Source organism: Oncorhynchus kisutch, linkage group LG10, assembly GCF_002021735.2.
Source record: "Oncorhynchus kisutch isolate 150728-3 linkage group LG10, Okis_V2, whole genome shotgun sequence".
Classification (NCBI taxonomy): domain Eukaryota; kingdom Metazoa; phylum Chordata; class Actinopteri; order Salmoniformes; family Salmonidae; genus Oncorhynchus; species Oncorhynchus kisutch.
Window position 1 is genome coordinate 10,489,643 of NC_034183.2, and position 14,659 is coordinate 10,504,301.

The 14,659-nt window shown below is 44.5% G+C and overlaps 1 protein-coding gene across 2 annotated transcripts in view; it reads left to right on the plus strand.

Annotated features, from left to right (window-relative positions):
- The window catches only part of LOC109897749 (protein inscuteable homolog), an 83,742-nt gene extending 76,999 nt beyond the window's left edge, over positions 1-6,743 (plus strand). For both annotated transcript variants that reach the window (XM_031833049.1, XM_031833048.1), the window contains exons 8-13: positions 531-702; positions 921-1,099; positions 3,022-3,088; positions 4,149-4,304; positions 4,631-4,707; positions 5,847-6,743. In XM_031833049.1, coding sequence (XP_031688909.1) covers positions 531-702; positions 921-1,099; positions 3,022-3,088; positions 4,149-4,304; positions 4,631-4,707; positions 5,847-5,975 — 780 coding nt within the window. In that variant the 3' untranslated portion in view covers positions 5,976-6,743. The remainder of the gene's footprint in view (positions 1-530; positions 703-920; positions 1,100-3,021; positions 3,089-4,148; positions 4,305-4,630; positions 4,708-5,846) is intronic.
- Positions 6,744-14,659: the final 7,916 nt, after the last annotated feature.

The following is a 14,659-nucleotide window of genomic DNA, read 5'->3' on the forward strand; positions in this document are numbered from 1 at the left end:
GGAACAGTGGGTTAACTGCCTTAATCGACATCCACGTCTTCGGCTCCCGGGGAACAGTGGGTTAACTGCCTTAATCGACATCCACGTCTTCGGCTCCCGGGGAACAGTGGGTTAACTGCCTTAATCGACATCCACGTCTTCGGCTCCCGGGGAACAGTGGGTTAACTGCCTTAATCGACATCCACGTCTTCGGCTCCCGGGGAACAGTGGGTTAACTGCCTTAATCGACATCCACGTCTTCGGCTTCCGGGGAACAGTGGGTTAACTGCCTTAATCGACATCCACGTCTTCGGCTCCCGGGGAACAGTGGGTTAACTGCCTTGTTCAGGGGAACAGTGGGTTAACTGCCTTGTTCAGGGGAACAGTGGGTTAACTGCCTTGTTCAGGGGAACAGTGGGTTAACTGCCTTGTTCAGGGGAACAGTGGGTTAACTGCCTTGCGTATCATCTTTATGTTTAGTATTAGAGGATTCCACATAACAGAATGTGCTTGTCATTGTCTGCTATGCATATGCGTCACCCGTCTTATAGGTGGATGGGATCCTGTGCTTGGCGGACATCCTGACCGATGAGAACAGAGCTGAGTCTGCGAGGGCAGAGGCAGCGGCAGTGGTGGCCCAGATCACCTCACCCCACCACACCTCCACCCAGCACCTGGGCAGCTTCCTGGAGAGCATGGAGGACATTGTCACCGCTCTCATCAGTGAGTGCATGGATGCTGTACTGCAGGGCTTTGATGTGGCTAGATCAGTGTGTTCATTCTGAAACACTTTAAAGGAAAACCAAGAGAACGGGCAGCTCCTTCACTTAGTTTTGGGATGCAGAAAATGTAACCACTCAAATTCAAAGGTGGAGATATGAATGTAAGGTCCATGAGGTCAAGGTGATTTTTGAAGATGAAGGTTTGTGTGTTTCCTCCAGAGTTGTGTGGGAGTGCCTCCTGTGGTGAGGTCTTCCTCCTGGCATCTGCTGCCCTTGCCAACATTACATTCTTCGACAGCATGGCCTGTGAGATCCTCCTCCAGCTCAACGCCATCCACATCCTCCTACAGGCATGCAAAGACCGCCAGAGAGTTGATACTCCCTACTCTAAAGACCAGGTAGAGGACAGGCTGATCTATATGTAGATTATTGCTCAACCAAGACCATGGTTTCAGTAGAGTGATTGGTTAAAATGCTGCGCTCGGGAGAGGGAGGGGACCTACCCTGTCACATACAGTATGTACAGTGGGGCAAAAAAGTATTTAGTCATCCACCAATTGTGCAAGTTCTCCAACTTAAAAAGATGAGAGAGGCCTGTAATTTTCATCATAGGTACACTTCAACTATGACAGACAAAATGAGAAAGAAAATTCCAGAAAATCACATTGTAGGATTTTTAATGAATTTATTTGCAAATTATGGTGGAAAATAAGTATTTGGTCAATAACAAAAGTTTATCCCAATACTTTGTTATATACCCTTTGTTGGCAATGACAGAGGTCAAACGTTTTCTGTAAGTCTTCACAAGGTTTTCACACACTGTTGCTGGTATTTTGGCCCCTTCCTCCATGCAGATCTCCTCTAGAGCAGTGATGTTTTGGGGCTGTTGCTGGGCAACACGGACTTTCAACTCCCTCCAAAGATTTTCTATGGGGCTGAGATCTGGAGACTGGCTAGACTCCAGGACCTTGAAATGCTTCTTACGAAGCCACTCCTTCGTTGCCCTGGCCGTGTGTTTGGGATCATTGCCATGCTGAAAGACCCAGCCACGTTTCATCTTCAATGCCCTTGCTGATGGAAGGAGGTTTTCACTCAAAATCTCACGATACATGGGCCCATTCATTCTTTCCTTTACACGGATCAGTCGTCCTGGTCCCTTTGCAGAAAAACAGCCCCAAAGCATGATGTTTCCATCCCCATGCTTCACAGTATGGTGTTCTTTGGATGCAACTCAGCATTCTTTGTCCTCCAAACACAACGAGTTGAGATTTTACCAAAACTTTATATTTTGGTTTCATCTGACCATATGACATTCTCCCAATCTTCTTCTGGATCATCCAAATGCTCTCTAGCAAACTTCAGACGGGCCTGGACATGTACTGGCTTAAGCAGGGGGACACGTCTGGCACTGCAGGATTTGAGTCCCTGGCGGCGTAGTGTGTTACTGATGGTAGGCTTTGTTACTTTGGTCCCAGCTCAATGCAGGTCATTTACTAGGTCCCCCCGTGTGGATCTGGGATTTTTGCTCACCGTTCTTGTGATCATTTTGACCCCACAGGGTGAGATCTTGCGTGGAGCCCCAGATCGAGGGAGATTATCAGTGGTCTTGTATGTCTTCCAATTCCTAATAATTGCTCCCACAGTTGATTTCTTCAAACCAAGCTATTGCAGATTCAGTCTTCCCAGCCTGGTGCAGTTCTACAATTTTGTTTCTGGTGTCCTTTGACAGCTCTTTGGTCTTGGCCATAGTGGAGTTTGGAGTGTGACTGTTTGAGGTTGTGGACAGGTGTCTTTTATACTGATAACAAGTTCAAACAGGTGCCATTAATACAGGTAACGAGTGGAGGACAGAGGAGCCTCTTAAAGAAGAAGTTACAGGTCTGTGAGAGAAATAAATCTTGCTTGTTTGTAGGTGACCAAATACTTATTTTCCACCATAATTTGCAAATAAGTTAATTAAAAATCCTACAATGTGATTTTCTGGATTTTTTTTCTCATTTTGTCTGTCATAGTTGAAGTGTACCTATGATGAAAATTACAGGCCTCTCTCATATTTTTAAGTGGGAGAACTTGCACAATTGGTGGCTGACTAAATACTTTTTTGCCCCACTGTATGTAAACACCTTCATGTGTACACACCTGCCATATCTTCCTAATTTCCTAAGAGGGCATCCCATAAGAACAGATTTACCATAAGTCAAAGTACTGTAGAATTTGAGTAATTCATGTCCAGCACAGTCATATTTTACAAGGAGGCATGCTAAAATGGGTTGAGTGTTGTCAAATCTCTGGTATGCCCTGTTGACTGTGGTCCGTTTAGGTGGTTACCATCTTGGCAAACCTCTCTGTTTTGGAGCAGTCTGCACCTGAAATCCTGCAAGAGAAAGGTACGCAAAAACCTGTTTTTACCAGTATTTGATGTATGTGAATGAGACTAACATCATGTTAAATATCTCCACACATGTATTCGCTGGTCATGACAGAGACATTGATTAATATCAAAGGAGGGAGTTAACAGAGAGATGACAATCAGATATTTCTTTTGTATTGCAATTCTCTTAAAATCCTCAAGATGACAACGTAAACCCACATTTCTGCCATGTTGCCTGCTTCCTCTTAGTCTCTGTCCCCTGACTCTTTCTTGTTGATGATGTGTATTAAAGCCCCTGACTCCATGTTTGATTTGTCTTTTTCTCCTGTTTCTCTCATCCTCTGTTTGTCTGTGTGTTGTGTTTACGTCCTCTGTCTGTGTGTGATGCGTCTACTTCCTCTGTCTGTGTGTGTGTGTGATGTATCTACTTCCTCTGTCTGTCTGTGTGTTGTTGTCTACGTCCTCTGTCTGTGTGTGTTGAGTCTACTTCCTCTGTCTGTCTGTGTGTGTTGTGTCTACTTCCTCTGTCTGTCTGTGTGATGTGTCTACGTCCTCTGTCTGTGTGTGTGTTGTGTCTACTTCCTCTGTCTGTCTGTGTGTTGTGTCTACTTCCTCTGTCTGTCTTTGTGTTGTTGTCTACATCCTCTGTCTGTCTGTGTGTTGTGTCTACTTCCTCTGTCTGTCTGTGTGTGTTGAGTCTACTTCCTCTGTCTGTCTGTGTGTGATGTGTCTACTTCCTCTGTCTGTCTGTGTGATGTGTCTACTTCCTCTGTCTGTCTGTGTGTTGTGTCTACTTCCTCTGTCTGTCTTTGCGTTGTGTCTACTTCCTCTGTCTGTCTGTGTGTGATGTGTCCATGTCCTCTGTCTGTATGTGTTGTGTCTACTTCCTCTGTCTGTCTGTGTGTTGTGTCTACTTCCTCTGTCTGTCTGTGTGTTGTTGTCTACATCCTCTGTCTGTCTGTGTGTGATGTGTCTACGTCCTCTGTCTGTGTGTGTGTTGTGTCTACTTCCTCTGTCTGTCTTTGTGTTGTTGTCTACATCCTCTGTCTGTCTGTGTTGTGTGTTGTGTCTGCTAGGTGTTGAGAGACTGCTCCAGCTGCTGGGTGAGAAGCCGTCCTCCTCTAGTCCATCGGAGGGCGCCGCGTGCGAGAGGGTCCAGCAGAAAGCCGCTGTCACACTGGCCCGTCTGAGCAGAGACCCGGACATAGCCCAAACAGCCATCCAGCTGCAAGGTAGAGGCCCTCTCAGGTCAAACCAGTCCCCATACTTTTCAACCCTTTTTTACTCTCGTAATCACAGTAGTTATAGGAACTGCAGGAGGTTGGTGGCACATTCATTGGGGAAGCAGGCTCATAGTATTGGCTTTAATGGATTTAATGGAATGGTAATCGAACTCAACCAAATACATGGTTTCCATGTGTTTGGTACCATTCCATTGACTCCATTCCAGACATTGTTATGAGCCGTCCTCCTCTCAGCAGCCTCCTATGATAGGAACTTTGTGTAGGTCAATCGACAACACAATTTCTAAACTGACCATGGTCTTCCATTTCTCCAGCTGTCCCTCGACTAATCGAACTGTGTCGCTCACCAGCGGAGCGGAACAACAGTGACTCTGTACTAGTTGCATGCCTGGTAGGTATATTTAAATAAGTGTTTGTATGGTTGTCTTTGTACAATAGTTATATTTCTGAGAATGTGTTTGAATGTGAACCAAAAATGTAAATAATATATTTCCCACAAACATGGGCTACACTCTGTGAAGTAATTTTTTCCCAGTGCATAAGTGTGTCTGATAACTTAATGAGAGGTTTATATGCATGGGACAAAAAGACAGCAGTCCTTGATCTGAACCAGTCTTCTCACCAAAAGGAGATCCCACTATATAAGGAAGCAGGTTTTGTTGAAACATTTCACACGTATTTCTGTTCATCCTTTATCATTCAGTTCTCAGGCCAGATCACAGGCCAGATCACAGGCCAGATCACAGGCCAGATCGCAGGCCAGATCGCAGGCCAGATCGCAGGCCAGATCGCAGGCCAGATCACAGGTTAGATCACAGGCCAGATCACAGGCCAGATCACAGGCCAGATCACAGGCCAGATCACAGGCCAGATCACAGGTTAGATCACAGGCCAGATCACATGCCAGATCACAGGCCAGATCGCAGGCCAGATCACAGGTTAGATCACAGGCCAGATCACAGGCCAGATCACAGATAAAGAGCTCTTTAGACTGGTGTAAAAGAGTCAGAGGCTTAATGAATATTGCTGGACGGTTCTTGCACATAAGGGCTCTCTCCTTCACTGTTTTACACTGCTTGTTATACTTAAGTACATTTAATAGGATTATTTTTTTATCACTATTGCCAGAGGTTATAATGGAGATTTTGTCAGTGTTGAACCAGCCTTCAAAGAGGGTTGGCTTTCAGAGAACATTTTGTTAACTAATATGTAGTAAATATTTGACATTCCCCTGCTGGAGTAGAACTGTTGTCTTGTTTCATACTGCCATGCTCCCTCTCAGTTGTACTGTAACACAGAATACTGAAGCAGTCATGCACTGCGCAGTGTCAGTCAAACCTCAGCCCATTAATAAATAGCTGAAGAACTTATATCTGATAATCAGCTATATCTCGATTTGTAGTCTATATTGATCTATATCTATAGTGATCAATATTGGTTTATTCTGTGCTATGTCATACGCTACAGTGCAGTCGATTAAATAGGTGTTGAATGTCTTCACTGATCCACCCCTCTCCCTGCGCTCTGCAGGCTGCCCTGAGGAGGCTGGCAGCAGGGTGTCCAGACAGCATCGAGGCCACCGACCACCAGCAGCTGATCAAGCCCAGACTGGTGGACTCTTTCCTGCTGTGCTCCAACATGGAAGAAAGCTTTGTATGAGAAGAGAGCTTTATAGGACGATCCAGAGCGGAGGGGTTGAGTGCACAGGCACTGGAGGAGTCTCAGTGACCACTCAACCCAGCCTGAAACTAAAAAGCACACAAGACAAAGGAGGGGTTGCAGAAACCAGTCCTTATATCCCAAAGCATACATTAAATGTATGCCCAAAAATCTGAGCATAAACGGAATTGCAGTTAATAATTACAGAATGGACATTCTCGGAGTATAAAACACCGAAACTCGGGGACATGTACATGTTGGCAGCATTCATGAAATCGTACTTATTGGTTATAATTCATCTCATAATAACATTCATAGTGTACATGGGACCACCATGCATGAAATAAAAATAATCAGTATTTTGTGTCAGCTGCCAATTTAATGGGTTGTTCAAATATTAGAAACTACTATTGTGTTCTGTTACTTACAGATAAGAATGTGTTTAATGAGTTGTTGGTGGACATACAGTATATTCAAGGTATTTGATTACATTTTCTCATTTCGCTCTCTTGTTCAGGGGAGGTAATAATATAGGTTACTGATTGTAGTGTGCTGTTGTGAGCGGAAGGTGACTTCTAAAGTAGGTTTCCTTGGAAACAAAGTGCTTTGAAATCTATAATATTGTATCTGTATTTCTTGCCTTGGATCTAAAACATTGTATTTGCTACAAAGAAACATACTGTAAATGTGTTGTAAACCACAATCTCTATTAAATTACTATTATAATGTATGGCATGCATATACTGTAATAAAGGGAAGAATATCTTATAATGGAATGTTGTATTTTTTGTCACTGTTAAGACAGGTATCCATTCAGAAAGGGACCCGATTGGAACTAGGCTTCACTGCTGTGCTAAATGTGACCAGAGAATACTAAGCGAAAACACGAGTATCATGCCACACCAAAGGTAGAACTTGGCTCATCACAGCGAGACCACGTCAGAGGAGATTACTGTTAAATAATCAATGATGCCTTGTGTCCCTTCATAAGGCCTAATGAGGGTCCAAAGTCTGTAGCCATGCTTCTCTCACGAGAGCTGCTACAATGCCTGACGTACAACACATCTCCAAGGAACAATGCTCCAGTTTCTTCCTTTATCACCAACAAAGATGGTGGGGGATGAACAAAGCCTTTGTCCGTGGCTCAGAGAGAGAGAGAGAGAGAGGAGAGAGAGATGGAGTGGGTCCAAAGGTCCACTAGTGGCTTTGAACTATCAGGTCATGGATGTTTCAGAACCATGGGGACATGCACCATTCCTCCACTAGTACAGTATGATAGTAGTGGGGAGAGCAGCACGCTTTGTATTGTCATGTGTTTGATGAAAGTTCTCTCAACCTTTTCCTGTCCTTGGAGAGACAATTGAGGCCTTTCTCTCTGTGTCTGTTGCCTCATTTCACCTTAGGGCACAGGCTCAGCTCCGACTCTTTACTGTGGCCCAGCGTTGAAACAGTCAAGGCTGTGTGTGGTGTCTGCGAGGAGACATAGGGCTGTGTTCAGAGAGCTTTGTGATGGACTCTGCTCCTGCTCTCTTTGTTGGAACCAAATTAAATATGTAGAGAGTGTGAGAGAACGATACAAAGAGGAGAACAATACACAGAGGAGAACAGGACACAAAGGAGAACAATACACAGAGGAGAACAGGACACAGAGGAGAACAGGAAATAGAGGAACAGAACACAGAGTAGAACAGGACACAGAGTAGAACAGGACACAGAGGAGAACAGGAAATAGAGGAACAGAACACAGAGTAGAACAGGACACAGAGTAGAACAGGACACAGAGGAGAATAGGACACAGAGTAGAACAGGACACAGAGGAGAACAGGACATAGAGGAACAGAACACAGAGTAGAACAGTACACAGAGTAGAACAGAACACAGAGTAGAACAGAACACAGACTAGAACAGGACACAGAGTAGAACAGAACACAGAGTAGAACAGAACACAGAGTAGAACAGGACACAGAGTAGAACAGGACACAGAGTAGAACAGAACACAGAGTAGAACAGAACACAGAGTAGAACAGGACACAGAGTAGAACAGGACACAAAGGAGAACAGAACACAGAGTAGAACAGGACACAGAGGAGAACAGAACACAGAGTAGAACAGAACACAGAGTAGAACAGAACACAGAGTAGAACAGGACACAGAGTAGAACAGGACACAAAGGAAAACAGAACACAGAGTAGAACAGGACACAAAGGAGAACAGAACACAGAGTAGAACAGGACACAGAGGAGAACAGAACACAGAGTAGAACAGGACACAGAGTAGAACAGGACACAGAGTAGAACAGGACACAGAGTAGAACAGAACACAGAGTAGAACAGGACACAGAGGAAAACAGGACACAAAGGAGCTGAAAAAACAGTTTCTGTGATTGGAGCTATTTTGGCCAGGACCACAGCCAAGTATTGCAGCCTACAGATGTATGAGAGTGACATTCAGGGCACGGTTCAATCCATTTTGCCTTACAGCATGATTGAAATGTAAAAAATGAGCGTTGCCGGCTCAATATGGAATATCCTTTAAATTTCAAGCTCACTATCTGTAACGCTTCAGTGATACAGATTGAATAGAGCATTTTCAGTCGAGGTTGAATAGATGCAGTGAGACACTTTCCCACCAGTCAGTATTAACTGTCAGGAGGAAGATTAGCATAGTAGAATACACAAGGTGTATTTTCAGAATTTGATTGTGCATCAGCTGTTTTCCTCTTGTTAAGTCAGTCACTGATAGTGAATTAGCCCATGTCAGCTAACGTGTCAGCTAACATTCTGCTTAGTTAGTTTAGCGGCCAGCTATCTAAAGTCATTATAATGGTCGAATTACCAGTCGGGGGGGGGGGGGGGGTCCCCTCTGATTTTGTTAGTCAGTCTCACTTTTTTCCGTCTCGGACAGAGATGGATATACTTTTACGCCTGCTACGTTAGGTTAGATACACACAAACCGCATGGACCGCATGAGAAAGAAATGTACACAACACAACAACAAGAGAGAGGGATAGAGACAGTTTGTGAAAGTATGCATTAGTAGGGGCAGATGCCGAGCAGTTGCCATACCAGGCAGTGATGCAACCGGTCAGGATGCTCTCGATGATGCAGCTGTAGAACCTTATGAGGATCTAGGGACCAATGACAAATCTTTTCAGTCTCCTGAGAGGGAAAAGGTGTTGTCGTACCCTCTTCACAACTGTCTTGGTGTGTTTAGACCATAATAGTTAGTTGGTGATGTGGACACCAAGTAACTTGAAACTCAACCCGCTCTACTTCAGCCCCATCAATGTTAATGGGGGCCTGTTCAGCCCTCCTTTTCCTGTAGTCCATGATCAGCCCCTTTGTCTTGCTCACATTGAGGGAGAGGTTGTTGATTTGGCACCACACTGCCAGGTCTCTGAACTCCTCCCTATAGGCTGTCTAATCATTGTCGGTGATCAGGCCTACCACTATTGTATCGTCAGCAAACTTAATGATGGTGTTGGAGTCGTGCTTGGCAACGCAGTCGTGGGTGAACAGGGAGTATAAGAGGGGACTAAAAACAGACCCCTGAGGGGCCGTGTTGAGGATCAGCGTGGCAGATGTGTTGTTGCCTACCCTTACCACTTGGGGGTGGAAGTCCAGGATTCAGTTGCAGAGGGAGGTGTTTTGTCCCAGGGTACTTAGCTTAGTGATGAGCTTTGTAGGCACTATGGTGTTTAATGCTGAGCTGTAGTCAATGAACAGCATTCTCACATAGGTGTTCCTTTTGTTCAGGTGGGAAAAGGCAGTGTGGAGTGCGATTGAGATTGCATCATGTGTGGATCTATTGGGACAGTATGCAAATTCGAGTGGGTCTAGGGTTTACGGCATGATGATGTTAATTTGAGCCATGACCAGCCTTTCAAAGCACTTGGTTACCAACGTGAGTGCTCCAGGGCAGTAATCATTTAGGCAGGTTACCTTCGCTTTCGTGGGACTACGGGGGTCTGTTTGAAACATGTAGGTATTACAGACTAGGTCAGGGAGAGGTTTAAAATGTCAGTGATAACACTAGCCAGTTGGTCCACACATGCTTTGAGTACACATCCTGGTAATCCGTCTGGCCCCGTGGCTTTGTGAATGTTGACCTGTTCAAAGACCTTGCTCACATCGGATACAGTGAGCGTGATCACGCAGTCGTCCGGAACAGCTGGTGCTCTCATGCATGCTTCAGTGTTGCTTGCCTCGAAGTGAGCATAAAAGGCATTTAGCTCATCTGGTAGGCTTGCGTCACTGTGCAGCTCGCGTCTGGGTTTCCCTTTGTAGTCCGTAGTATTTTTCAAGCCCTGCCACATCTGACGTGTGTCAGAGCCAGTGTAGTAAGATTCACTCTAACTCCTGTATTGTTGCTTTGCCTGTTTGATGATTCGTTTGAGGGCATAGTGGGATTTCTTATAAGCGTCCAGAATAGTGTCCAGCTTCATGAACGCGGCAATTCTAGCCTTTAGTTCGGTGTGGATGTTGGCAGTAGTCCATGGCTTCTGGTTGGGAAATGTACATGCGGTCACTGTGGGGACGACGTTGTCAATGCACTTTTTGAGGAAGACGGTGACTGAGGTGGTATACTCCTCAATGCCATTGGATGAATTCCGGAACCTATTCCAATCTGTGCTAGCACAACAGTCTTATAGCGTAGCGTCCTTGTCATCTGACCCCTTCCGCATTGAGCGAGTCACTGGTACTTCCTGCTTTATTTTTTGCTTGTAACCAGTAATCATGAGGGTGGAATTATGGTCAGATTTGCCAAATGGAGGGTGATACAGTTAAGAACAAATTCTTATTTACAATGACGGCATACACCGGCCAAACCCAGACAACGCTGGGCCAATTGTGCACCGCCCTATGGGACTCCCAATCACGGCAGGTTGGGATACAGCCTGGAATCAAACCAGGGTGTCTGTAGTGAGGCCTCTAGCACTAAGATGCAGTGCCTTAGACAGCTGTGCCACTCGGGGGGAGCCCAGAAATGTGTCTCTGTGTGTGGAGTAAAGGTGGTCTAGAGTTATTTCTAAGTTTGCCAACGTTAAAGTCCCTGGCCACTAGGAGAGCCACTTTTTGATGAGCATTTTCTTGTTTGCTTATGGCATTATACAACTCGTTAAGTGCGGTCTTAGTGCCAGCATCGGCTTGTGGTGGTAAATAGACAGCTATGAATAATATAGATGAGAACTCTCTTGGTAGATAGTGTGGTCAACAGCTTATCATGAGGTATTCTACCTCATATTCTACAATGCCTTGAGACATCTATAATATTATACATCGCGCACCAGCAGTTATTGACAAAAAGACACATACCCTCGTCTACCATACGCAGCTTCTCTATCCTGCCAATGCACAGAGAAGACAGCCAGCACTATATTATCCGTGTCGTCGTTCAGCCACGTCTCGGTAGAACATAAGATATTACAGTTTTGAATGTCCCGTTCGTTTTCCAATGATTGCACGTTGGCCAATGATTGTTTTATTTATTTAACTTTTATTTAGTAGATCCTATGATTGAGTGTAGACTGGCCCAGGTGTGTGAAGGTGAACAGAAAGGCACTGGAGCAACGAATCGCCCTTGCTGTCTCTGTCTGGCCGGTTCCCCTCTCTCCACTGGAATTCTGCTTACTGGTGCTCTTCCATGCTGCCCAAAGGAGGGGTGTGTCACTTGAGTGAGTTGAGTCACTGAAATAATCTTTCTGTCCGGGTTGCCCCCCCCTCGGGTTCGTGCCATGGGTGAGATCTTCGTGGGCTGTACTTGGCCTTGTCTCAGGATAATAAGTTGGTGGTTGAAAATATCCCTCTAAGGGTGTGGGGGCTGTGCTTTGGCAAAGTGGGTGGGGTTATACCTTAGATACTAGACCAGTGTTAAATGTGGACCCATATAGATACTGGACCAGTTTTAAATGTGGACCCATATAGATACTGGACCAGTGTTAAATGTGGACCCATATAGATACTGGACCAGTTTTAAATGTGGACCCATATAGATACTGGACCAGTGTTAAATGTGAACCCATATAGATACTGGACCAGTGTTAAATGTGGACCCATATAGATACTGGACCAGTGTTAAATGTGGACCCATATAGATACTGGACCAGTGTTAAATGTGGACCCATATAGATACTGGACCAGTGTTAAATGTGGACCCATATAGATACTGGACCAGTGTTAAATGTGGACCCATATAGATACTGGACCCGTTTTAAATGTGGACCCATATAGATACTGGACCAGTGTTAAATGTGGACCCATATAGATACTGGACCAGTGTTAAATGTGGACCCATATAGATACTGGACCAGTGTTAAATGTGGACCCATATAGATACTGGACCAGTGTTAAATGTGGACCCATATAGATACTGGACCAGTGTTAAATGTGAACCCATATAGATACTGGACCAGTGTTAAATGTGGACCCATATAGATACTGGACCAGTGTTAAATGTGGACCCATATAGATACTGGACCAGTGTTAAATGTGGACCCATATAGATACTGGACCAGTGTTAAATGTGGACCCATATAGATACTGGACCAGTGTTAAATGTGGACCCATATAGATACTGGACCAGTGTTAAATGTGGACCCATATAGATACTGGACCAGTGTTAAATGTGGACCCATATAGATACTGGACCAGTGTTACATGTGGACCCATATAGATACTGGACCAGTGTTACATGTGGACCCATATAGATACTGGACCAGTGTTAAATGTGGACCCATATAGATACTGGACCAGTGTTAAATGTGAACCCATATAGATACTGGACCAGTGTTAAATGTGAACCCATATAGATACTGGACCAGTGTTAAATGTGGACCCATATAGATACTGGACCAGTGTTAAATGTGCACCCATATAGATACTGGGCCATTGTTAAATGTGGACCCATATAGATACTGGACCAGTGTTAAATGTGGACCCATATAGATACTGGACCAGTGTTAAATGTGGACCCATATAGATACTGGACCCGTTTTAAATGTGGACCCATATAGATACTGGACCAGTGTTAAATGTGGACCCATATAGATACTGGACCAGTGTTAAATGTGGACCCATATAGATACTGGACCAGTGTTAAATGTGGACCCATATAGATACTGGACCAGTGTTAAATGTGGACCCATATAGATACTGGACCAGTGTTAAATGTGAACCCATATAGATACTGGACCAGTGTTAAATGTGGACCCATATAGATACTGGACCAGTGTTAAATGTGGACCCATATAGATACTGGACCAGTGTTAAATGTGGACCCATATAGATACTGGACCAGTGTTAAATGTGGACCCATATAGATACTGGACCAGTGTTAAATGTGGACCCATATAGATACTGGACCAGTGTTAAATGTGGACCCATATAGATACTGGACCAGTGTTAAATGTGGACCCATATAGATACTGGACCAGTGTTAAATGTGGACCCATATAGATACTGGACCAGTGTTACATGTGGACCCATATAGATACTGGACCAGTGTTACATGTGGACCCATATAGATACTGGACCAGTGTTAAATGTGGACCCATATAGATACTGGACCAGTGTTAAATGTGAACCCATATAGATACTGGACCAGTGTTAAATGTGAACCCATATAGATACTGGACCAGTGTTAAATGTGGACCCATATAGATACTGGACCAGTGTTAAATGTGCACCCATATAGATACTGGGCCATTGTTAAATGTGGACCCATATAGATACTGGACCAGTGTTAAATGTGGACCCATATAGATACTGGACCAGTGTTAATTGTGGACCCATATAGATACTGGACCAGTTTTAAATGTGGACCCATATAGATACTGGACCAGTGTTAAATGTGGACCCATATAGATACTGGACCAGTGTTAAATGTGGACCCATATAGATACTGGACCAGTGTTAAATGTGGACCCATATAGATACTGGACCAGTGTTAAATGTGGACCCATATAGATACTGGACCAGTGTTAAATGTGGACCCATATAGACCCTTATATACTGTATTTAACACTGGATCATTTGCTGTGTCACTACTTTCCCCCAATGTACAAAACTGGATATTTCCATCCATGTAAAAGCTCTGAATCCTAAGTAAATAATCCACATGCTTGACACGCCTCACTTTGCTTGGAGCCGACTTGGCCATCACTTTGCCCCAACATCAGCCAGCACCAAGGTGAATCACTTATCTGCTATGACACCATCTCTAGGCTCCAATAATTCCACAAGTCATGACAGCCTTGTGATGTATCAATCAGTAATCAATCCCGTGTAGAGCTTAGACATAAAGGGCTTCCACCTCTTTTATCTGTTCAGCTGCAGCATACAGGGTACCTGTTGTTAAAAGACTTGATTAGACTCCCTTGATTTAGATACTATTTCAATTCTGTTTGGACATTGTTCATAGTGTCTACATCAGGGGCAGTGGTAATAACAATAGGTGACCTTATTAAAAGTTAAGCTGTGTTTACTTGAGTTAGGCTAACTCTCCACTCTGGTCGAGCTGGTGTATATATGCATATATAGGGGATGCTGGCCCATGTTGACTCCAATTTTTCCCACAGTTGTGCCAAGTTGGCTGGATGTCCTTTGGGTGGACCATTCTTGATACACACAGCAAACTGTTGAGTGTGAAAAATCCAACCGCGTTGCAGTCCTTGACACACTCAAACA